Raw genomic sequence first — 26,316 nt, 5'->3', positions numbered from 1 at the left:
ACCCCATACAGTTCAGTCTTTGGGCATTTCTGGTGGTTTATTGTTTTCAATTGGTTGTTATCCTTTTTTTGATGTGCAAGTAAGTAAATCATGTCTACCTATACCTCAATCTTGGCTGGCAGGGACAACCTCACGGTTCAGTAATGAAGTCATGTTCTCTGGTGCACATGCCATACTTCTGAATGGCACAAAAAGGAAGACAGAGAAAATAAGTGACATGACTTTGGGTAGAATGAATTTTATAAAATTTACATTTACCAAGAAGTAAGAAACATCCACAATTTTATTTGAAAATCTAGTATAGTTACTTTGAGAACAAGATTATTTTTGATATGAGAATATTTTTGAAAACATACAGTAAAAGGCGGCCCTTGAGTTTTACTACAAACTGGAACTAAAATTTTTAAAAATCACAGGGAACTGCACATAGAGACCGCATGGAAGTTCACTTCTTTGTTTGTAATGGAGAAGAATGAAAACATCTTAAGAGAGTAAAAAGACAGGTAACTCAACTCTTAGCATTTTATGCATATAGTCATATATACTCATACATATGAAACTAGATACAAATGAAAAGTAATAGAACACAGAATTTCTATATCAATGCAATCTAGATTATTTTCTGATTCTAAAAATCTGGTGAATCTCTGTGTGAAAGATACCCTTTGTGGTTTCTAAACACAATAAAGAAATAAAAGCATAATACTAGAAAAGAAGTTAGAGCTATTGTTTCTTAGTGTTTTATTTCTTAGAAAATGTTTCTTTATCATGTGTGGAGAGCTAGATGTTACCAATTGAATTGAGTTAAACATGTCTTTATAATATGATTCTTGTAAAATTACCTGAGAATATGAAAAGTGATAATGTAGAGTATGTCTGTGACATGAGTGTGCAATATAACAAAAGTGTACAGGAACAAGGCCCCACTGATTACATCCTTCATGTCAAAAGCCAATGATGTCCATGAAATAAATGTAGGGCCTTCATTTTCCAAAGCAAACAGAAGTTAAAAGAACTATAGAAGTGTCCAGATGAAATGGGACAGTTTTTTCACATCCCTAAATAATTTCCTGCCAGACTCTGGTTAATGATAAAGGAAAAACTACTAACTCTACACTGAAAAGTGCACTTCAGCCAAGTGTCTATCAGGTGGATGGGAACAATGAATATTCACTGACTGAGGCATGCAGAAGGATATTGTCTTATTGGTGAAATACCTAAATAATGATATGAACATATGATATGATATGATATGAACATAATCATAAGTAAACACTTCAATTTTTCAATGTCAATACACAGGAACCTCTCATATTCAGTACACTAATTATATATATAAATAGCAAGAATTTCTTATCAATTAAGTGACAAAGTCTATTCTACTGACTGCTCTTTTTCAGAACATTCAGAGTGATTCTCACTGGAAAATCTGCATTTTTTTACCTCTGATATACAGAGGTAATGATTCAGCTATATGAACTTAACCATATATATCCCTGCTACACCAGTACCAGAGCTTCTGAGCCCATCCCAGCAAAGATATTGCACATGACTGCAGTCTAAGGTTGACCTGTCACAGAGGAGATGATTTCAGTATATGAAGGTTATTGATTAAATGCAGGAATTCTTGACCTGAGGCAGCCTAGAGAAAGAGAATGTGCAGAAGGCTCTGAAAATATGGAGGAAACTGCTGTACGTAAACTATTGCCCTTGGGAATCATAAAAAGAAAGATAAAGAAGGAGATTAAACCAGCTTCACTACCCAAGAACATGAAACAAAAGTAATAATGGTTACTGGTTCTTAATCTAATCATATTATGGGGAATGGTTAGCACAGCCTCTGACTCAGGATACGTTTTATCTGAGAAGCTGCCATGTATTCTGGGTGCTGATCTTCCTCCTCCTCTGGGTTCATTACTCAGGAGACCATATGCTGAGGAGTCAAGTTTGCATTTTGAAATGTGTCTTCAAAGGCACAGCCCTTTTATTTAATCCCACCACATCACTGACAGAAAGACCTGGAAACGCTGAAAGGCCCACCCTCTAATCTCCTTTGTCATTAGGAGCAGGACAATAAGCTGCTTCAGGGAGACCACACTGAGTTTGTTTTTCTGTCTTCATGTGCTCTCTCTTCCCACAGAGGCCCACAAACTGCTACAGCAATAAAAACTTGAGCTGCTCTCCTGAACCCCACAACCAGCAGAGCATTCCACTATCTCTCCTGAACAAAGCATGCCATCCACTCTCACAGATGCATTCCAGAGCCCTCCTGCCAATCAATGGGTTCACCAGAGCATCTCCTGGAGCACCTCACTCGACAATGATCCCTCATGGGAGATGTTCACTACCTCTGTTGGGGAGCACACAGGTGATGTCACTTCTAAGATCTCCTTAGGTGATCTAATAACAACCTAAAGGGGGACAGTTGAGCTGTAAAAAGCATGCAGAACCATTTGGGATCAAGGTCCCACTTCGTTCGCATCCATAACCTGCTTTGCTACCCCTGCACTCGCTTTCACAACTCCTCTCCTCCAAACCACTCTCTCTCTCTCTCAAGTGCATCTTATGAAACAGGGAGGAAAACAAAGGGGGTTCAGCACATCTCCACCCTCTGGAGCAATTTGGTCTCCATAGGCCGTGAACAGTGAGGCACAGAGACTGTTTGCCCTACCTGACTTGTGACTTTAAAAGCAGAGGGGTGGGCCGGCTGCACAGGCAACGTCTCTCAGCAGCAAACCCACAAAAGAAAGGTGGAGAAACCTCAGCCCTGAGGGCCTCAGTGGTTCCTCGAAAATGGCCCCTCCACCTCGCAGTGAACAGGTCAGGGTGTGGGCCATCTCACCTGTATTATGGACTCACAGTTGCGGGAGGCTTGACAGCGAGTATTTCAACCACACTAGCGACCCTCGGGCTTCACTTGCACAGGAATGTGATCTCAGAGGATCAGTATGGAACTGGAAACTCCAAACCAATGAAGATTTGTATTACGCCTTAGTTCTTTAACTACCTCACATAGTTTCATAAGAGCGCATGCGCACTTTATCAAAGTTCACACAGGTGGGAGTCTGAGCAGAGCATTTCCCTTGATGGGCGGCATCTGAATACAGGCCTGGTGAAGAGGGAGATGTGTGGGGCAGAACTGTGAAGAGGTCCCTGTGTTGGGGTCTGGATTCCTGTGTACATATTTCTCCTTGGTTATATTCCTTTTTGGTTTTGGTAGCAACATATATATTTTATTATTATTTTTAATATATTTTATTGATTAAGCTGTTACAGTTTTCCCATGTCCCCCGCATATTCCCTTTCACCCTGCACAACCCCTCCCACCCACATTCCCCCCGCACTTTAGTTCATCTGCCCGGGTCATACATGTAAGTTCTTTGGCTTCTACATTTCCTATGCTATTCTTAACCTCTCCCTGTGTATTTTCTACCTACCATTTATACTATTTATTCCCTGTATCTTTTTCCTCCTCTCCCCCTCCACTCCCCTGCTGATAACCCTCCATGTGATCTCCATTTCTGTGATTCTGTTCCTGTTCTAGTTGTTTGCTTAGTTTGTTTTGGTGTTTGTTTTAGGTGTGGTTGTTAATAACTATGAGTTTGTTTTCATTTTACGGTTCAAATTTTTTATCTTCTTTTTCTTAGATAAATCCCTTTAACATTTCATCTAATAAGGGTTTCCTGATGCTGAACTCCCTTAACTTGAACTTGTCTGGGAAGCAGTTGATTTGTCCTTCCATTCTAAATGACAGCTTTGCTCCGTAGAGTAATCTTGGATGTAGGGCCTTGCCTTTCATGACTTGGAATACTTCTTTCCAGCCCCTTCTTGCCTGCAAGGTCTCTTTTGAGAAATCACCTGACAGTCTTATGGGAACTCCTTTTAGGTAACTGTCTCCTTTTCTCTTGCGGCTTTTAAATTTCTCTCCTTATCTTTAATCTTGCCTAATGTAATTGTGATGTGCCTTGTTGTGTTCCTCCTTGGGTCCAACTTCTTTGGTACTCTCTGAGCTTCCTGGAAGTTATTTCTTTTGCCAGGTAGAGGAATTTCTCCTCCATTATTTTTTCAAATGTGTTTTCAGTTTCTTGCTCTTCCTCTTCTCCTTTCAGTATCCCTATCGTTCTGATATTGGAATGTATAGAGATGTCCTGGAGATTCTTATGCCTCTCCTCCTTTTTTTGAATTTTTAAATAATTTTGTTTTAATTATTGTTCAAGTACAATTTTCTATCTTTTAGTCCCATCCCAGCCCACCCACACAGCCCTCTCCCCCTTCCTCCCATTTCCACCTGCCCCTAGTTTTTGTTCATGTTTCTTCATTCTTTTCAGGTTGAATGTGTCTTCCTTCTGGTCCATACTGTTGATTTGAGTCCCAGTGTGCTTCCTGTCACTGTTGGTTACCTGTACATTTTCCATTATTTCACTTAGCATAGCCTTCACTGTTTCATCTAATTTGTGACCATATTCAACCAATTCTGTGAGCATCCTGATTACCAGTGTTTTGCACTGTGCATCTGATAGTTTGGCTATCTCCTCATGGCTTAGTTGTATTTATTCTGGAGCTTTGGTCTGTTCTTTCATTGGGACCATTTTTTTTTTTTTTATCTCAGTGTGCTTGTTACATAGTAAGGGGCCGAGACTTAAGTGTTCACCAGAGAAGGGCAACATATGTGTCTGCATTGTGATGCTATATGTGGGGGAGGGGTCTGAGAGGGAACAATGGCACTTGCTCCACTCTCTGCCAGTTTTCAGTCACTTCCCCCATTATCCACAATCAAATTGGGCCCTTCTACAGCTGATTCCTGGGTGGGGGAGTTTTTGTATATTCTAGGACCTTGTGGTTCTCTCCAGTGAACTGTTCTGTGAGGCTGGGAGTGTCTGCTGCTGTCGCCTCAACCTCCACCAGTGTTTTCAATTGCTGGTTTGAGGGTTTATGTCCCCACATTAGAACCCTGGGTTGCTGAGTATATCTCACTCCCCAGTTATTCTTCTCCATTTATCTGCACTCGAATGTTTGTCTGCCTTCTCCACCAGTTGCCACCTAACCAGGTCCTTCAGCCACAGCTTTACCTAGAGTCCTCTCTGCCTGGCTCTGCGTCTCCACCCCTACTACCAGTATGGGTGAATGTTTCTTCTTCAATTCCTTGGCTGTCAGACTTCCATACAGTTTCATTTTCTGTCATTTATGGTTGTTTTTTGTTTTTACATTTTTGTTGTCTTTCTTTTTGTTATGGGAGGAGGCACAGTGTGTCTGCCTACACCTCCATCTTGGTCGCAAGTCTCCTTGGTTATGTTCTTTACTTAACCACCCCATTGCACTTAGGAACCATTTTGTGCAGCTTCAAGAAAATTAGAAAATTTTTGAGATTTTCGTCAAACATTAAGATTATGATAGTCCAAGAATGCAATTTTATTAGATGATTCTTTTACACTTTTTATTTGTAATTTTCTCTTATGTTTATAATTACTGTTGTTAGTAATGTATGACTCTCAATTCAATATTACCAAATCTATTAATGCCCAGATGGTGTATGAGAGGATTGCCCGGTGTAGTGGAAAATCCCACAATTTGGTGACTAGGAGTGTCAGATTTTACTATCAAGGTGAGTGTGGTAATATCTGTGTGTCTAAGTGGGTCATAGAGGAGAAAAAACACACTAGAAATGCTTCTCTAAAAAAGAAAAGTAATACTGCAATTTTCTTCATAAGAACACTCTCCCTCCCAAAAGAATAATACACATCCTTTAAATATGTACACAGTAGTATAGGATGATAAAGCATTTTCTGGGTGCCCAAGCAATTCTTGATAAATTTTACATGAATTCCAGTGACACAAAAAGTTTCTTTCAAAAAGATCCTACCTATGCATGATTATACTCACAAGTGAATATGAACCTTCAACGAGACTCCTCTGAATTAAAACACTTTGTAGGCTCCTCCTCACATAACGTATTCTGGGTAAACCCAACAATAACACCTAATATTTTTCCCACTCAGTAGAAAAAGTTTTTACCCATAGGAATTTAGGCCACCACAAATGTGCACTTTTGCTGGATGAAATGTAGTTCAGGGACCTGTTTCTGAGGGGAGGTAAGAATGATCCTTTTCTTGACTCCAGTTCTCCTGAGAATGACTATCTAGCCATTCTGTTTCCTTGTGCCTTATTGTACCTGCTCACCTCTACTAGAACGTATGCCATCCTCCTGAAATAAGCATCTGTCCCGGCTTCTTTCTTCTAATAAATATTTATAGTTTCAATGGTCATTGTAAGTTTATGAGGTTACAGTGAGTTTTATGATACAACTTTGTAGAGCTGTAAACAACACATAGTACATGTGTTTCAAAATAGCACTTTGTGTAGAAGAAGAGCACTCCCTTTATTATTTCCTACACCCACCATTTTTAGCAATATATGTCTGGCTTTTGAGGTTTATTTCAGGGTCCTTGCACTTATGAGTCCTCCCTGGAAGAAAAATATAGTTTCTGATCCCCGATAGATTGTGTATGTAATAAGGAATTTCACCAGAGCCGTTTAAGTTAACTGGACTCTTATTTCAAAGGGACCCAAGGTCCTGTCCTTCATTTAGAGTGTGCCAGTGTTTTCAGTTTTAAGTTCAAGTGGACCCTCAAATTAATTCCTAATCTTCAGTTTAGGACTCAGTAATGTGGTACATTACACACTTGAAGTCCTTCCTGCAAATCAGTTCTTTCATTTTTGAAGTCAGGACTATTAAAATATGATTTTAAATCAGTAGAAAAATTAAAATTAATTACAAAATAACATTGTTGTTTAAGTTATGGGTGGAGGACATCGGGTGTCAGTTGCCATGGTAACAGCACTGCAAACCTCACTTTCTCTGCTAAATGAGCTGATTCTGTATATGAATACCTGTCAGGAAGAAATGGCCCAATAGCCTGCAGACTTTTGGCAATGGAGATAGTCCCCTTGTTTAGAAACACACCCAAAATCTTGGGATTTATTTTCTTCATCACTCTATTTACTTTTACTTTACTGTGTGCTGCTTGTTCTGCACACACTTGATTCTCAAGCACCTGACCACAGTCAATTCACACACCCACAGACTTCTGTTCACAACTGAGTCATTCTAGTTCATTCAATAAAGAATGAAAGCAACCCTTTTTCTTCACACTTATGGAGCACTTAATTTGTCTCTTTGTTGTATGTACATTTTCATTTCAAAAGACAAAATGCTATGAAAAGCAGATTAAATAAAAAAATAGAGTTCCACATAAACCATGACACACATTGCATTCTATCAAACATTTTTAATATAATTTTTAAAATATTTTGTTTATTTATTATTATAGGGGCAATGAGGGAGAATGAGAGGGATAGAAACCTCAATGTTTCTCTTCATGGAACCCACACATGTGCCCTGACTTAGAATGAAACTGGTGAACCTTTGGTTCTCAGGCCAGCACTCGATCTACTGAACTACACCAGTCAGGGCCTATCTAAGTTTGAAATCAATATTTTTACATTCTTTGGAAATTTTCCCATTGTGTAAAATTGTTCTTTAATGATTCTTATCTAATAATCATGACAAAACATCAATTTTCCTTAAACTGCTGTAAAGCTATATTATGCAATGTATACAAATAGTAGTTTACAAGCATTTTCAACAACTATGGCCTACAATAGACTCCCATATGGCCATCCCCTACAAAACAGAAATTCTAATAAAGTATCTGAAAGATGAAAATAAGGCCTTTCCTAATCAAGGAATCAGCCTTTTCAGGAGTAAACATTCAGAGTCTTTTGAAAAAGTCTGAGTCCAGTTGTAAATGCTTGACTATTCATATCTTTAAAGTCTTGCTGCATCTTCTCCCTCTCCTCTCAGCCTGGAAAAACTAGAAATGCAGCTTGAGGGTTTCCTAGTGTGATAGTGGTATCACGTGAAGTGTCACACCTTCAGCAGATCACTGCAGCCCAGGACCAACATGGACACACACTAAAACCTCAAAACTCTCATCATTCTTTATTCTCTGAAGCCATGTGATGAACTATCTCTGGATGTCGACCCTCTTCTCCCTAAAGTGTGTTTTTTCTATTACAGGGAGTCTGTTAACACTTTAGTGTATGGGCTCATCAGTTTCAATACACAAACCAAACACTAGATATTTTTCCATTTCTTCTACTATCGTCACTTCAAGTTCAAATTAATACTAAAAGGTTTGGGTGTCAACCTTTCTAGTTTATCAAACTAGACAAACTAGACTATACAATTTCTAGTTTATCAAACAAAGTATACATTTCCATTTTGTACTGGTACCCAGAATAATTTTCCTAAGTGCTCCAAGCTCAAAACAAATATTTTATTGTTTGTAACATGCTAAGTGAAATCAGCCAGGCACTGAAACACAGATACCATATGATCTAACCTAGAAGAGAAATGTAATAAACAAAACAAACTAACATTCAAAATGGAACCAGAGGCATGGAAACAAGGAAAAGCCTGAGAGAAACTAGAGGAGAGGGGGAGAGGGATAAGGGTGAAAAGAAGGGGAAGCAACTAGTGAAGGACCATGTATTAGAGATCCAAGGATATGGACATAGGGTGGGGATTGACTGTGGGAGTCAGCAAGGGCACCAGTGGAATAGAGCAACGGGGGATATACTGGACAAGTGTCATACAACAATAATAAAATATTTAGTAAAATATAAAAATTAGTGGAACAAGAAATAATATTTCCCTTTCTATCTCTGTCCCTTCCTATATCTATAAAAATCAATCAATAAATAAAAAATTATAAAAGTGAAATAAAAACTGTTGTGGTAAAATAAACATTATCTATGAAGGGTTATAAGTCATGGGCAAATTTTATCATTAAAACAGGAAAGTCAAGATATATTTAAAAAAAAGTGGAAAAATTAGGATAGAACCTCAGGATGAATCATACATTTACATATACTATTCCAGCTTTTCCTATCATTCTGCCTGGCCACTGGTATATTGACAGTTTCTAAGAATAAGACACATTTATGAACAATCTCCAAAAATAACAGCTACTTACATTTACTTAACAAAAGCACCATTTCTTCTGGTTTGTATCTACCATAACATCTCTCAACAAGAACTCATCGCTCTCTTTCCACAAATTCCCACTACTTCCTCTCATTGTCCATTAGTAGAGCATATTTTCTGGAAACCTGAAGTGGTTTTTCTCATGGGCATCCTGAATCTAATGAGTATGAATTTAGAGTTTCATATAATTCCCTGCCTTCTCTGATGCTTATGTACACCATTAGAAATTTCATATTGAGTGTTGGTGTTTTCCAGTAGCAATGGATAGGAAGGAACCCTGCCTAATGAAGTAAGAGCTTTATTCATATTGATTGCTACCCAAGAGCCTCATGAAAATCCTTTAAGGTGTTCCTATGATAACTAGATATTGATGTTTTGGTTAAAATTCATAAAGAGCAATGTAGTGCTTCTAAATATTGGATAACTGGTATAAACACTAAAGGTAATGAACAATTTGAATGCATTCTTGTTCCTGTGATACACAACATTAGCTCAGTTTTTACATAGTTTGACTTGTACATTCTCTGTGGTTTTTCACATTTTCACAAAATTTCAACACTTTGGTAGATTTCTATTGTATTACTGGCTTTTATTGTTTTTCATGTCTTGATAACATGTTAAAAACAGATTATTGACCAGATGTAAAGAACCCTAGGTTCTTTTGATTAAGTTTCCAAATAAATGGTTTATGCTCAAAACTAAAATTACAACAAAAGTAAAGTTATCCTGAAAACAGTTGAGAAATTTTCAAATGATGATTTTCCAATGTACAGAACTAAGTAAACATAATTCTTCACTAATCAAATACTGGTCACATTCAGTTCAACTTAATTTCACAATAGCTAGTTACCAACACCCTATAATAAATAGACTCATGTTGTGCACAGTTACCTTACTTTACCAGAAATGGGAGGTTTTGTGCCATAAACCCCAAATACACACCAATTTACAGCAACCACATTGCTAATCATAACATTGAGAAAGGAAAGGACACACATATTTTTGACATGTAATCTGAACATGAATAAATGCTAGACAGCAGGCCATATATTATTGTGGTAAATAATCCAAAACAGGAATCCCTGAAAAGTAATCTAAAGAAAGGGCAGTTTAAAATAGTCAAAATAAATACAGCATTGAGAATATGGAAAAAGTCAGCAAAATACTTTCAAAACAAAATACTTTTCCTACTACTGTCCCAATTCCCACCTCTTCTCTTGCAGAAATTTCAAATGTCAACCACATGAACATACTACCTTTTAATTCTTACAAATAGTGTACTCAAAACCAGCAGAGACAAGCGTCAGTGAGATGATGGAAAATGGAATCCTAGCACACCATTGGTGGGGACATAAATTGGTGAATCAACTATGAAATCAGAGTGAAGGTCCAACAGATTACTTTAGACGCAAAAACCTTTTGATGAACACATTCCAGTAAGGAGATATATCCCAAAATCAGAAGTGCTAACTAAAAGAGAAATCAGCATACAAATGTTCATTGGAGCATTGTTTACAAAAGCCAGTATATAAAACAACCAAAATGTTTAACAACAGCTGAATAGAAAATAATATTTTACATAAGAGGAATTACAATGAAATATTTATTATTCAGCTATACTAGACTAAAAAATGTTGCCTTTTGTACCAACATACATGAACTATGAGAACATTCTGCTAAGTGAAATAGAGCAGAAGTAGGAAAAATAAAAAATTGCTCTCAGATATCATATACATGTAATCTAAAATAAGAAAGCCTAGGGTTTGTGATCAGGATTACAGAAAAGGTAAACCATGTGCTCAAATGCTCCACCAGCACATCAGAATTACAACTAAACTACAGAAACCAACATTCAGAACCCACCTGATCTGGGTGAACAGAAGACCCACAACTAAGCATAGACAAATGCACAGAGAAATGGATAGATGGGGAAAACATACGAAAATTGTAACTCTCAAATGCCCAATTTTGTGTCATGGTTAAAAACTGGGATAAATAACTTGGCTGTAGAAGTTCCCACAAAAGTGTGTATTCCTAGCATGGAACCCTCACTAAGGTGAGGTTCCAGAATCTCCTGCCCCACATGCCACTGGTGGGAAGACAAGTCCCCACAACTTCTGGCTGTAGAAATCAGTGAGGGTTTGGTGGAGGGACACAGAAGGTACCTGGAGTCCCATGTGTTCCCATTAAAGGGCCTCACAACAGACTTACAAGGGTTCAGTCACTCTGAGCTTTGGCATCATGGCAGCAGCTCAACATACAGAGAGGAAATGAATGGTTTGGCATCATGGTGAGAGCTGGAGGGTCAACTTTCTCCCAGACAGATGTGCTGTCAGAGGTAATTGTTTCTTTTCCAAAAGCACACCCACTGCCACCATGAGACTTAGTAGGATGGGCACCATACCTGAGTTTCCTATCACCTGACTACAGCTGTTAGCTCTGCTCTGGTGATTACCTGATATCTTGACCCACCAAAACCCCAGACACTCCCAACTTCTTTCCAGTGGCTTTTCTATATATCTGTCCTATGTTGAATCCTGATTCAGACTTTTCTATTATCTATCAAACAGGCATTTTGATTTCTGCACATTCTGTAACACCTGCATATGGCCTTTGGCCTTAGGTTATTAGCTGCAGGACATTTTTCACACCTCAACTTATCTTGGGCACCTCTAAGACAATCTAAGGTAGCAGCCACCTGAAGATCTTTGTGTATCTCATAGCAAGTCACCTAGCAGGGCAGAAGTGGCAGTACAGGTGGATGTTTCAAAGCTAGGACATCTGGGAGACAACTTCATTTCATGTCAAAGCACCACCCAACAACCTTCACAAGTAACAAACTGAAGAAGCAGCCTCATTGGTAAACAGAGTCACATGGAAGTCCAGCTTTGAGGGACCGGCCCCTGAACAGGTAATGTGCCACAGCACTCAGGGTTAGAGGTGGGTTTTGTGGCGAGCGCTCATATTAGACTGGCCCAGGTATAAATCCACCCCATTCAAGTACAAAAGAAATCAAGGCTAAATTACAATGGCAGTGTGTACACTGCCCACAATGGAAAGGAGGGCACAACTGGAGCCCCCAGCTTGGGTGAAAGGGAACCTGTGCCAGTGGATTCTATGGGACACTCACTATATAAGTCCACCCTACAAAGGCCAAGAAACATAGCAGCTCTACCCTATGTATAGAAACAAGCACAGGGAGGTGGCCAAAATCAAGATGGAAAACCTTGTCCTAAATGAAAGAACAGAAATGAAAGACATTGAAATTAAGAACAATCTGACAGTAACCGGTGGGGACTTGGGAGGGATAATGAGAGGGAAAGGTAGAAGGGTTTTCAAGAACAACTATAAAGGACACATGGACAAACTCAAAGGAGAGTGGAATCAATGGAGGGAGGTGGGGGATATATGCAGACAACTCTACTTGTACAGCAATAAAATAAAAAATAAAAATGAATGAAGCATGTACTTTCATTTTTCAGTAAAGATAGATCATAAATATTCAGTAAGCGATTAGATGTAACTACTACACACCTAGATTCTAAAATTAAATTTAGATCTAACTTCTTTGATTCCTGTTACCTGTGAAAGGGTAACAGTATAGAATAGTCAAGACATATCAGTTGTTAATGTAAACTTATAAAAATAAAATTTATTGAAGAAATTAAAATATCAATGAGAACTATGAAATTACACTTGTTTGTACTTTTTGAAAAAATATTTTAGTTTTGTTGAAGAATAGTTGTCTTCATCTTTTTTAAAAATAGCATTTTCCCTACTTCTGTATCTCAGTGGGTGGTAGCATGGGCTGCAAACCAAAGGGTAGCCAGTTTGACTCCCAGTCAGGGCATATGCCCGGAATATGGGCAAGTTCCCCAATGGCACCATCTGTGAGGCAATGACACAATGATGTTTCTCTCCCTGTCTTACTCCCTCCCTTCCCTTCTCTCTATAAATCAACAAATATACTATTTAAAAAATACAATTAGCATTTGTCTAAGCAGGTGCACCTCTGGTTCCTGGATAGAGAGCAACAGTATCGTAAAAGAGATCACTAGCATGAACTTGAACAGACCATCTTAATTCACTCCAGAGCCCTGGGAGCATGTGCCACAGGCAGGTCCATAGCAGCTACATGTGCGGATGAGGCCAGATTCTGGTAAGACTTGTAGGAAGACCTCCTAGGCATGTGATTTTATTAAGGTTCATGTGAAGAGGACTTTGGGGTTCTTGAACTAAGTTTATATTGTTCAAAATAAACCAAAAAACAAGATCTTGGTAAAGTGTGAAGAGATCTTATCTAATGGTTATGCCTGGTGAAAGGCCTGAGGTGGAAGGAAGACTGTTGCTCAGAGCAGCTGCCAGTAAGTCAGGTCAAGAAGGGGCATTTAACTGTGGCTCTGTGAGTTGTTGGCTACTGTGTGAAATTGCAGAAGGTTGTAGCACTTCAAGGCTCCTAGTTACAGAAAATAAATACCACCACAGCGATATTATACAGTAGCTTTGCTGAACTCTTCAAAAATACATATTACCTATTGTAATTATTAGAATGGTCCATTAGGTAAAATAGAATATATCAATAATAAGAAATTTTTCACATTATTTAATGTCTAAGGACACCATAAAAAGAAACTCCTAATGCCGTATTTGCAGTAAATTACCAAATAACACATTGTTATCTGTAAACTTGAGTAACGTTAAAGATGTAAACATGTTCCAGTATATTCACCTTTATTAATAAAAATATAAATTCACACATCATCTAAATAATTACAGTACAATTTTGTTACCATTTCTCAAGACACACATTGGAAACACCTGGGGAGTGTTACTGTTCTTGTATATTATGATCCCATAGTTCACTTTTCTTTGGTTTTCTATCTGGAGGCTAACTGTTGAGCAAACATGGATGTACAACAATGTTATGCAGTGAGGGATGAACTGTCCATACGCCCTCACATAGTGCTGATGGCTTTTTTATTTAACCACATCAAGGCATTTGACTATGACTACCATAAAGATACATCAGGATTTTAATAACTTGAAATATTCCTTAAAGGGAGGTTTAGAAAAGTACCTAAAATTTATAATATTTCTATGTATTACTACAATGGAAAATAGCATGACTTCCACTGTAACATAAATGAAATTCTGAGTAACCTCAAACCAGCAATTTCATTTAGATTTTTAAAATACATTGTGCATTATAATGTCCTCAACCTTATATACAAATGTAATTGTGAGTGATGCTCACCTAATATACAAGAGTTCACTGGTTTTCAAGGAACCAACAATGAACCCACTCATTTCACACACACCAGGGATTGAAGTATAGTAGCAACAACTGATAAGAGTATGGTATCAGATTTAATATTTCCTTCTAAAAATATTTCAAATGCTGTCAATGTACAATAGTTTATATTCTGAGTAATAATACGTATCTAGGTATTGATCCTCTTGACATTGTGAAGCACACTGAAAAGCACTGATTGATGTTTTTAAACTTTGTGTGATTCTCTATAGTAAGTATTCTGATTTAGAGCAATACCTGAAACCTATCAGTAAATCTCCACTCTGAATTATGATATTTTGAGACTTTTTTTTCTATTGAATACTTTCCTGAATTTTTATACCTTGCAACCCACTTTCAGATACAAATTCTTTGGGATTAAAGGAACTGTGTAATTTCATAAAAGTCTTTAATTCCTTATGAATGTGGAATTACACCCCACTGTGCATTCCATTATATAATGAGGATGTATATCCACCTATAATATTTTCTACAATTCCTCTATTAATATTCTATTTGTAGTGTGAAATCTCATATGGCACATAAGGAGTGAGTATTGAATGAAAGAGCTTTAATATGGTGAGTACGGTTTGAATATAGTTAAAAATCTTGCCACAATCTCTATATATGTGCATTTTTTTCTCCAGATGGATGTCTCTCATATTGTGTAAGGCAGCTCTGATCACAAAAAGATGTGTTATGTACACTGCTTTTATATGGTCTCTCTCCAGTATGAGTGACCTGATGTAAAAAAGTTTTGTCACCAAGTCTACATTTATAAGCCTTGTGTCCAGCATGAATTCTCTGAAATTTAGCAAGGGTTGGAAGTGGCTAAAGGCTTTATCCCATCATGTAAATTTAAAAGGCTGTGCTACAGTATAAATATATTTTGTGGTGAATGAGCATTGAGGACTGGTTAAAACCTTCACCACATAAGGTACGTGTTTAAGGCATTCCTTTGGTGTGAATTATTTGATGTTGAGCAAGGTGTGAGGGCTGTAAAAATGCTTTAATCACATGCTCAACATTTATAAGGTTGCTTTCCTACATAAATTTCCTGATGCTGAGAAAGGTTACAGGACAGGTTGAAGGCTTTAACACATATTTCACACATATAAGGCTTTTATCTAGTATGAATTTTCTGATGTTGAGTAAGTGCTGAAGTCCAGCTAAAGGTTTTGCCACATTGTGTACATTTATAAGGCTTCTCTCCAGTATGCATTTTCTGATGTTGAGTCAGGTTTGAGTTCTGGCTAAAGGCCTTGCCACACTGCATACATTTATAAGGCTTCTCTCCAGTATGAACTTTTTGGTGCTTAGTAAGGCATGAGGACCAGCTAAAGGCTTTCCGACATTGAGTACATTCAAAAGGTTTCTCTCCAGTATGAACTCTCTGGTGGCAAGTAAGGGTTGAAGAGTGTGTAAATGTTTTGCCACATTGTGTACATTTATATGGCTTCTCTCCAGAATGAATTCTCTGATGTTGTTTAAGTTGTGAGGACCACCTAAAGGCTTTCCCACATTCTCTACACATATAAGGCTTTTCACCAGTACGAAATCTGTCATGATGAGCAAGATTATAGAACTTGGTAAAGACACTGCCACCTTCACTACTTTTGAAGAATTTCTCTCATGTGAGTTTTCTGATATTCATTAAAATTTGAGGACTAGCTAAAAATTTTAGCACATCCTCTACATTTGTCAGGCTTCTGTCCAGTGTGAATTCTGTGATGATTAGTAAGGGTTGAGGTAATCCAAAATGCTTTGCCACATTCTTTACACATATCAGCTCTTTGTCCAGGATAAATGTTTTTTACGTAGCTTTACATCTGAACACCAATGTCCTGTTTTACCAGGATCTTCACATTTTTGTTCTTTTCTGGTATATATTTTGTTAACTGTAGTTAGATTAGGTATTTGATTGAACAATTTCCTGCATGGTAAATATTTGTAAGCTTTCTCCATGACAGCAATATTCATTTCCTCAGTGCTATTTGAAGATTGCTTTAAACATTTGATAGATTTACTTCTCCTGTTTGTCTTCTCCACAATAGGAAATAGCTGATGAGTATTGTGATTTGACATTTGGTCAAAGACTTTTCCCCCTTTATACTGGCTGTCTGGAAGCTGGTTCTTTATATGGACATTAGGAGTTGATGAATGGGTAAAATTCTTCCAATGTTTATTGCATTGATTACTTCTGTCCTCATCACATGTACTGTGGGAATCATAGAACACAAAAAGGCCTTTAGTGACATCCATAACTTCATTAACCACATGCACTTATTCCCAAATAACCATTCTGTGATCCCTATTAAATCACATTGGTTGTATTAAAAATCACCCCCAAGAACATAAAAATATCATACTGTGGAATAAAACAAAACATGATTTCTAAAGAACTGTAATATTTCCTGAGGAAAGTGAATGTCAAACTGATCACATTTAGGCTTTATACATGCATTCTAAATGACTACATTGTATCAATTATTCACAGAAAATTTATTCCCACTCTGAATTTTAAACCATTCAAATGATTACCCTTAACAAAAACTATGAAATTTCCTAGAATTTCGAGGCTGTCTTTCCAACAGAGGTGTCAAACTCCTTTAAACCTGGGGCCATATCAGCCCCATAGTTGCCTTTAGTGGGCTGCATGTATTTTTAGGATTGTGTAAATGTAACTATTTCTTAACTAGGGGCAAGGAGCTTGGTAATGCTGCCTATTAGAAACAAGGTTCTGGGCTGGACTAAAGAAGGCAGAGGGCCAGCTTCAGCCTGCCAGTCTTGTGTTTCCCACCTGTGCTTTAGAAGAATACATACACTTAGAATATTGTTTTCAGTCTTCCTATTTGGAAATAGATTGATCTGCAAAGGTAAATGATTTGAAGTGGAAGTTTCCCCAAATTTGTAATAGTTTTCACATCTTTAGATAACAATGATTTTTCATGAATAATTTTTCAAAGTTAGTTCTCTCCATTTAAAAATCCTTTCTTTCTTGTCACACACTTCCTTATCAGTGTAAATGACACACCTCTCATCTCTTACCAGTGTTGGTTTAAATAATAAATCTTCTCTTCCTGACCTTTTTAAGAAGTCCTGGTTTTCTCCAGGTGACACAGCTGAAAGACACAAAATAAAGGCTCACAGGTGTGAAACACAGGTCAATGTACATTGAAGTTACAAGGAATTGTTTAGGAAATTACATTCTTGAGTACTTAAAAAACGTTAAATGTGTGCACAAGACCAAGTATGGTACTATGAGGAAGAGGTATGTAAAAGAGGAACAGCAGTTCCTTACACCTGGCAAGCACTGTTCTCACATCCCGGGGCATACAATGGAAATAGAATAAGAAAACTCCCCATTCCCAGGTGATTTCTAGACACACAGAGGGTCCAGGGTGCTCAATGATCTCACTGTTTTCAAGCATCTTCAAAATATTTCTTTCTGTTTTGCAGGACACACAGTGCTCACACCATAACAGCACATGATGAACATATTAAAGTGCACACGAAAAAGTGGGGTAATAGTTGAAACACCATAGAAACCAGGGGAATAAAGACCAATATCAAGAATGAAATGATACCCTGGGCTTTGAAAAAGAAACAGACAGTATATTAAACTTGAAACTTACACAGACAGAAAAACACACAACCTCTGTGTTTACAGAAATTAGAGATTGAACTAGGGGTGAGTGTTATTTCTTTGTTCTTAACCTGGAGGAAGTAAGATCATAAAGCCTCGTTGTTTACAATTCTGAAACTCAACAAATATATCAAGACCAGAAAGAGAGAACTAACCCCAAATCAGAAAACTAAAATGTATCTACAAAAACTGATACTACCTATATTGAAATATATTAATTACTTGATAAAGAATTGAAAATAATCACCTGAAAATAGAAACTTAGAAAAATGTGACAACTACTTAGTATTAGCAAATCTGTGAATGACCAAAATAAAAATGAAAAGAGAGAAAATGTAAAAATAAGCCTAACAGAAAATGGGAAGGTAAAAACACAATACTCAAATTTAAAAGTACGTTAAAATAGAGAAATATTCGTTGGTTGCCTGTTTATGTCCCCAACCAGAAGCCAGGAAACAAGCCATGCATGTTCCTTCCTTTTTCCAGAAGTAAACTGGCGACCTTAGCTTTGAGCAATGACACTCAACAAACTGAGCTACTCAGGCCAGTGCTAATGCTATTAGATTATAACTCACTATGAGAAGAGATTATATGTCATTTTTTTGTTGTTGTTGTTATAACACCCAAAGGAAATCTAAAGAACCAGAAAGAATTAAATGGCATTACACCAAATATAAAAACTCCTGCACATTAAAGCAAACAACCAATAGGTTCAAATCACATCCTTTAGAAGGAAAGAAACTTCTGCAAAGTGTATTTGATAAGTAGTTAATATCCAGGTTACATGAGGAACTTTTACAAAACATCATGATAGAACAATTAACCCAATTTTTAAAATAGACAAATATATGTCATTAATCTATATGAAAAAAGTCAGGAATAGACAATGAGATGAGACAGATTCTTTCATAAATTCTCTGAGAGAAACTGAACCAATACACACAAAATATTGTAAGTGGACCACTTTCTTATGACATGTACAAAATAAGCTCAAAATGGATTAAAACCTAAAATATAAGACCTGAAACCATGAACACCCTAGAAGAAAGGACAGATGACAAACTCTTTCATGACTCTTACAAAAAATATTTTAGATATAATATGGTAGGCAGAACGAATGGGAGAAAACAAATAAGACTACAATGAAATAAGTTTCTGCATAGCAAAGGAAATCATCGAGAAAAAACAAACAAACCAATCTACTGAATAGGGGAAGATATCCACAAATAATGTTAAATATTCAAAGTATACAAGGAACTTACACAACACCAAAAAAAAACCAATCTGATGAAAAAATGGGGAGCAGTGGCTTCTGTGTTCAAAGGATTGAATGCTGGCCTCTGAACCAAAGGATTGTCAGTTTGACTGTCAGTCAGGGTACATGCCTTGGCTGCAGGCCAGTTTCCCAGTTGGAGGTGTGCAAGAGACAACCACTTATTGAGGTTTCTCTCTTTCTCTTTCTCTCTTCATTCTCCTTTCTAAAATAAATAAATTAAATTAAAAATGAAAAAAAGAAATAACATACAATACAAAGAAAAATTGTCAAAGGACCTGAAGATATATTTCTGTAAAGAGGACATAAAGATGGAAAATAGACATATGAAAAGTTGTTCAGTACAATTCATCATCAGAGAAATGCAAATTGAGACTACAATGAAATACCACAACATACCTCTCAGGTTGGCAATTATCAATAAATGAACAAACAATGACTACTGGCAATGATGTGGAGAAAGAAAACTCTCATGCACTGTTGGTGAGATTATAAATAAATTGGTGCAGCCACTGGAGAAAACAAGCTGGATGTTCTTCAACTATTTAGAAACAAGTACCACAGGACACAGCATTTCCATTTGTGGGAGTTATCCAAAGAATATGAGTACACACATTTCAAATGGTATATATAACTTTATATCCACTGTAGCAGTATTTACAAGAGTGAAGATAAAGAACAGAATAAAAAATGGTTTTATTTTAGTGACAATAGAGGTGTTCCAGGAAAAGTCCAACGATTGTTAATATAATTTAACAAGAAAGGTGTGCACCTCATCAATGTATCCTGGCAGCCAAGGAGAGTAGACTGGAATGTGCATGTGTGAAAGATGCCTTCACTGTACTACCCAGTGGGGGCAGTAGACCCTGACGAATCATCATGTGTACTTTGGGCTTCATATTGAAAATGACTGAGAGAGTACAGCCATGAATCTGCATCAAATATTCCCATAAGTTTCAACGTTTCTCCATGGAATGAACTCTGATGACTCAGAAGACTGCCACTATGGAAAACTGGTGGATGGTAGCTTGAGCAGAGAGTGCACTATTTGTGCATTGTGTCTCATGCAGAGTGCTTTGGTGAAACGTGAAATCACCCTGGTCACTCAGCTTCCCAATAGCCCACATTTGGTGTCGTGCAACTCCTAGTTTTCCCAAAACTAAAATCACATTTGAAAGGGAAGAGATTTCACACTGTTGATGACATTCAGTAAAATATCACAGGGCAGCAGATGGCACCTGGGAAAACTGTGAGAAGTCCCAAGGTGCCTACTTTTAAACCCAGTGAGGTGTCATTGTCCTATTGTTACAGGGTGCAGCCAAGAGGGGGGACCCCAAATAGGCATTTGAAATGGGGTCCAGAACTCAAGGTATCCAGGAGATTTTAAGGTGTCTTCACCCCTTCCCCCACAGGTATGAGTTGGGGGAAGGGACACACAGAGCAAGAACATGCAGGGCAGCTTTGCAGCTAATCCATGGCATGGTCATTTAGCATACCTATAGCCTTTGGCTGGTCACTTAGATATGCTAAATAGCTATGGCCATGCTCAAGGCCAGGGGGATGGAAAGGGACCTTCCCCCCAAGATGGGACCTGGGAGGCAGGTCCCCTGAGTTACAGCGCCTGCGTGAGAGCTGGGAGAAGATTGGCTCCATGACATGGGGTGACACCTGCCCAGACCCACAATGGCGACCAGAAAAGCTGGAGAAGACAGCAGATTGAGGGCAAGTGTGCCCAAGTGTAGGAGGAGTCAGAAATGGGGCTGCAGAAGAAAATTGGTGTGGGGGATTTAAAACACGGACACGGCAGCCATTGAGGGAGAGAAACCACGCGGCCTTGACGGAGTGGAGACTCCTGCAGCCCTGAGAGAGGGAGAACCACGCGGCATCCCTGGAGGAGAGAACCATGCAGTTTTGGCAGAGTGGGGACTCTCCCTTCCTGCAGCCCTGAGAGAGAGAGGACCATGTGCCTGGCAGAGTGGGGACCCCCACAGCTTTAGAAGGGGGAACTACCGCCTGGTTTTAGCAGAGATCCTGGTGACTCAGCCGAGGGTGCCGGGAATCCAGGGAGGTCTCCCAGTCGAGATGGAGTTCTAACTGGGAAGAACCAGAAGACTGCCTAAGCCATGGACTTCTATTTCCTTTCCTGAGATATGGTACTCTGGACTGGGCAAAGGGGGAAGGAAGGAAGGACTGTGTGTTTGTGGGTGTTTTTAGGGACTTTAGGATTTTTTTGATAAAGACATTAGGTCACTACTTTAAGTTAGTATAGCATTAAATAAACATTTTCTTTCCTTTTCACGAATCTCTGGCATTGAGAGACGTCTTTCCTAGGGTGGCGGACATAACGGACCAGGGCCTTCTTTTAATAATAGCATATCGTCCCAGGCCCCTCTTGTGTGTTCTGTAACACTATGTATAGTGCTTCCTGTATCTCCCTCAGTAAATGTCTTTAGTTTTCATACTATATGTCTGGATACCTTCTGAACAGACCTTGTTTAATGTGAAAAAAAAAATGTATCTCAACATGCCTCCTTCTAGCCATGACTCCTGATATGTTTACTGAAAAAATGAAAAAAAAAGACTGCAAATGTAACTTTCATGTTAGTGAATAATTAGAAAACTTAATGGTATACACTGTACAGATTTTATAAAAATTGTATTTATTTATGTTTAGAGAGGGGAAGGGAGAGAGAAAGAGAGGGAGAGTAACATCAATGTGTGGTTGGCTCTTGTGCACCCCCTACTGGGGGCCTCGTTCACAACCCAGGCATGTGCCCTAGATTGCGAATCCAACTTGGGACCATTTGGCTTGGACGCTGTCACACAGTGCACTGGGGCACTCCAGCTAGGGTCACTGCATACATTTCAAGGCAAATTGTTTACCAACTTTGTCTCTCAATTCATAGTATTAACATTTAAATACCATGTCTAAAAGAAAACAGTAAGGAAAAAAAAACAAACAGAAAAGCAATCATCATCATAAGTTGAAAAGAGAGCTCATGATTTGAGAAAAGTATTTGTAAGCCCTGACTGGTGTGGCTCAGTGGACTGAGCACCTGTCTTCGTACCAAAAGGTCAGCAGTTTGATTCTTGGTAAGGACACAGACCTGGGTTGTGTGCCAGATTCCCTTTGGTGGTGTGTGAGAGGCAACTGATCAGTGTGTTTCTTATGTATTGGTGTTTATCCCCCTTTCTCCTCTAGGCTACTCTACAAATACATAAATATTTTTTAAAAAATAGATAAAAAGTCGGTGTCCAGAAGACCCTCCACATTTTATGTCTTTTGGGAAATGGGCATTAAAAGAAGGGAAATTAAAGAAAATGCACATTCAAACAACATGAAACCCCTATGGGACAGGTCAGAATCCAGAACACTGAGAAGAGCCTATGCTGCTGTGGGTGTGGAGCAAACAGAACTCTCACTCCTTGTGGGTGAAAATGCAAAATGCTACAGCCACTTGGGAAGAGTTTGGAAGTCCTCACACAACTAAACATACAGTTATTACATAATCCAAAAAATGTGCTCTATAGTATTTAACCAAGGAGGTAAAGATTTTATCAGCACAAAAGCCTACAAGGGACTGTTTTTAGAAGCTTCATCCATAAATTTCAAAATTCTACACAATGGAGAGATCTGTCAACAGGTGAATAGATAAGTAAACTGAATTATATAAAATGAAATCTTATTTTGTACTAAATAAATAATATTTAAGGCATGAAAGAAACCTAAACTCATAGAATTAAGAGAATTTTATCTGTCTGACCAAGGGCTCAGTTTGTTAGAGTGTCATCTAGACACACAAAGGTCAGGGGTTATATCCCCCAAAAAATATTCAGTAGAAGATTTGCAAGAGACATTTGCACACCTGTGTCAACTGTAGCATTATTCACAAAATCCTCATGGGTGGAAACAACCCACAGGTCTATGGATAAGTGTGTTTCAAAATGTAGCATATATAGCGCTGGCTGCTGTGACTCAGTGGATGGAGTGCTGGCCTGTGAACAACATAGTTGCTGGTTCAATGCCATGTCAAGGCTCATGCCTAGGTTGTTGGCCAGGTCCCCAGTAGGGGGAAGGTGAGGGACAAACACACATTGGTGTTTCCTTCTCTTTCTTCCTCCCTTCCCACTCTCTAAAAATAAAGGAATGCAAACTTGTAAAAAGTTATAAAAATGTAGTACATATATACAATGGAATACTGCTCTGCCAGGAAATAGAAAATATGTTCTCACCTGATACCACAAAGTCAAACTAGAACATGTTCTAAGCGAAGCACAAGTGTCACAAAGACACGTTCCACTTAGGTGAGTTCTAATTGCATGGAATTCAGAGAAAAGAAAAGGCAGTTACCTGGGCCTTGGTTTTATGGAAAACGAGGAAGTGGTTTTTCAATGGATATTGGCACAGTTCTGCCAGATCGAAGTTTCCAGAATTCAGATTCACAATTGAGCCAGTATATTAATATGACTTAACTGTAGCATTAGAGAAAGTTAAGAAGTTAGATATTTATTTACATGGTTTCCTATCAAAAATTACAATAAAATATAAAAGAGAAACCTATAAATTCTTTCTTTTTCTTAACTTTTAATTATCTCTTATTTCAGTCTATGTAAGAATCTGTGAAAAAATTAAAATCCATTGTATGAAAGACTTTGCTTATTTATTTTTCCTTTCTTCAAGGTAATTTATTTGTTTGTTTGTTTGTTAATATTATTGTTGTTGTTCAAGTACAGTCTTCTGCTGGCTTTGCTTGCCATTTATAAAGCAAACTGGAAAATGAGCTGTTCAATGGGGACCACTTAGTAAATTAAATAACAGTGTTGGGGGGAATCAGTTACTGATGGACAGTTGACTGAAAAAATGATCTGTGTGAGGTTACCATTCAGATTTACACAAAAATCAAATGCAGAAAAACACAAAAATGTGCCCTTTCCTTGGCCATTAACAGAACTAAGTATTTTTAAATATATTTTATTGATTATGCTATTACAGTTGTCCCATTCTCCCCCCTTCACTGCCCTCCACCCTGCACACCCCCTTCAACCCACATTCCCTCCTTTTAGTTCATGTCCATGTGTCATAACTATACATTCTTTGGCTTTTACTTTTCTCATACTATTCTTACCCTCCGTCTATTTTCTACCCACCATCTATGCTACTTATTCTCTGTACTGTTTTTCCCTCTCTCCCCTTCTCACTCCCCTGTTGATAACCCTCCATGTGATATCAATTTCTGTGGTTCTCTTCCTGTTCTACTTGTTCTCTTAGTTTACTTTTGCCTTTGTTTCAGGTGTGGTTAATAATAATTCAACTTTCTAATAATTGTTAGTTTGCTGTCATTTTACTATAGATATGTTTTATCTTCTTTTTCTTAGACAATTCTCTTTAACAGTTCATATAATAATGTCTGGTGATGATGAACTCTTTTAACTTGACCTTATCTGAGAATCACTTTATCTGCCCTCCCATGCTGAATGAAAGCTTTGCAGGATAGAGCAATCTTGGATATAGGTCCTTGCTTTTCACAACTTGGGATATTTCTTTCCAGTCCCTTCTTGCCTGTACGGTCTCTTTTCAGAAGTCAGGTGACAGTCTAATGGGAACTCCTCTATAGGTAACCTCCTCTTTGTCTCTTGCTGCTTCTTGGCTTTTCTCCATAATTTTATCTTGGCTAGTGTAATTATGATGTGCCTTGGTGTGTTCCTCCTTGGACTTCTTTGGGACTCGCTGAGCTTCCTGGACTTCCTGGAAGTCTCTTTCCTTTGCCAGATTGGGGAAGTTATCCATTATTTGTGCAAATAACTTTACCACTTGTTGCTCTTCCTCTTGTCCTTCTGGTACCCCTATAATTAGGATGCTGGAATGTTTAAAGATCTCCTGGACATTCTTAAGCCTCTCCTCATTGTTTTGAATTCTTGTTTCTTAATTCTTTCCTGATTGGATGTTTCTTTCTTCCTTCTCATCCACACTGTGGATCTGAATCCAAGTTTCCTTCCTGTCACTGTTGGTTCCTTGTACATTTTCCTTCATTTCACTTAGTGTAGCTTCATTTTTTTTCATTTAATTTGTGACCATCTGATTAGCAATGTTTTGTACTGTGCATCTGATAGGTTGGCTATCTCTTTGTCCTTTAGTTGTACTTTTTTCCTGGAGCTCCAGGCTGTTATTTTGGTTGTGCCATTTTTTTTTTTTTTTAGCTTGACGTGCCTGTTACATAGTGTGAGGTGGATCCTTAGGTGTTACTCAGAGCAGGGTGACTCACACCACTGGGTTTTGATGGTATATATGGGAAAAGGATCCAAGAGGGAACAATTGTGCTTGCTCCACTCTCTGCCAGATTTCAGTCATTCCCCTTGCTTCCCAAAAGCAAAGTGGGCCCTTCTGGTGCTGATTCCTGTGTGGGTGGTTTTATATAAGTTCTAGAACCCTGTGGGTCTCTCCATCAAACTATCCTGTAAGCCTGGGAGTTTCTCCCCTGCTGCCTCAACCCCCACAGGTGTCTCAATCAGTGGTTCAAGGCTTTATTTTCCTGAGTTGGGACCCTGGGTTGTGGGGTCTGTCCTGCTTCCCCTTTGGTTCTCCTGGTTTATCTGCTCAAGAATGTGAGACTCCCTGGTCTGCCAGCCACTGCCGTGTCGGCTAGCTGTAGCCTTGTGCACCCCGTTCCACAATCTGCTGCCTCCCTGGATCCACCAGCCACAGCCTTGCATGACCTTGTCCACTCGCCACCACATTGCTGCAAGTGCTCTCCCCACTGGCTGCCGGACTTCACCCCTCCTACCAGTCTGGATGAATGTGTCTTCTTTGAGTCTTTGGTTGTCAGACTTCCATACAGTCTGATTTTCTGTCAGTTCTGTTTGTTTTGTTTTTCAATTGTTGTTGTCCTTCTTTTGGTTGAGCGAGGAGGCACATTGTGTCTATATACACCTCCATCTTGGCCAGAAGTTCAGAACTAAGTATTGTTGGGAGCTAAAGCTTGATTAAACACCAAAACACTAAACAAAAGCTTCTTATTTTTAAGGGAAAATATGTTTTATCATTTTCTGTACTTCCATGCATT

The 26,316-nt window shown here is 38.3% G+C and overlaps 1 protein-coding gene across 1 annotated transcript; it reads right to left on the bottom strand.

The window, feature by feature from the left end:
* Window positions 1-15,433: 15,433 nt before the first annotated feature.
* Window positions 15,434-16,145, bottom strand: LOC114510647 (zinc finger protein 3-like). Its single transcript, XM_036013266.1, has one exon. It carries the CDS (start codon window positions 15,868-15,870, stop codon window positions 15,460-15,462), a length of 411 nt encoding a protein of 136 aa, XP_035869159.1. The 5' UTR covers window positions 15,871-16,145; the 3' UTR covers window positions 15,434-15,459.
* Between the last annotated feature and the right edge of the window lie 10,171 nt (window positions 16,146-26,316).

This window comes from Phyllostomus discolor, chromosome 12 (assembly GCF_004126475.2).
Source record: "Phyllostomus discolor isolate MPI-MPIP mPhyDis1 chromosome 12, mPhyDis1.pri.v3, whole genome shotgun sequence".
In the NCBI taxonomy this organism is placed as follows: Eukaryota; Metazoa; Chordata; class Mammalia; order Chiroptera; family Phyllostomidae; genus Phyllostomus; species Phyllostomus discolor.
This window is presented reverse-complemented; position numbering and strand designations above follow the sequence as displayed.

Excerpts from the sequence above, each read along its gene's own strand:
- LOC114510647 (XM_036013266.1), bottom strand. The coding sequence starts at position 15,870 with ATGTGTAGAGAATGTGGGAAAGCCTTTAGGTGGTCCTCACAACTTAAA.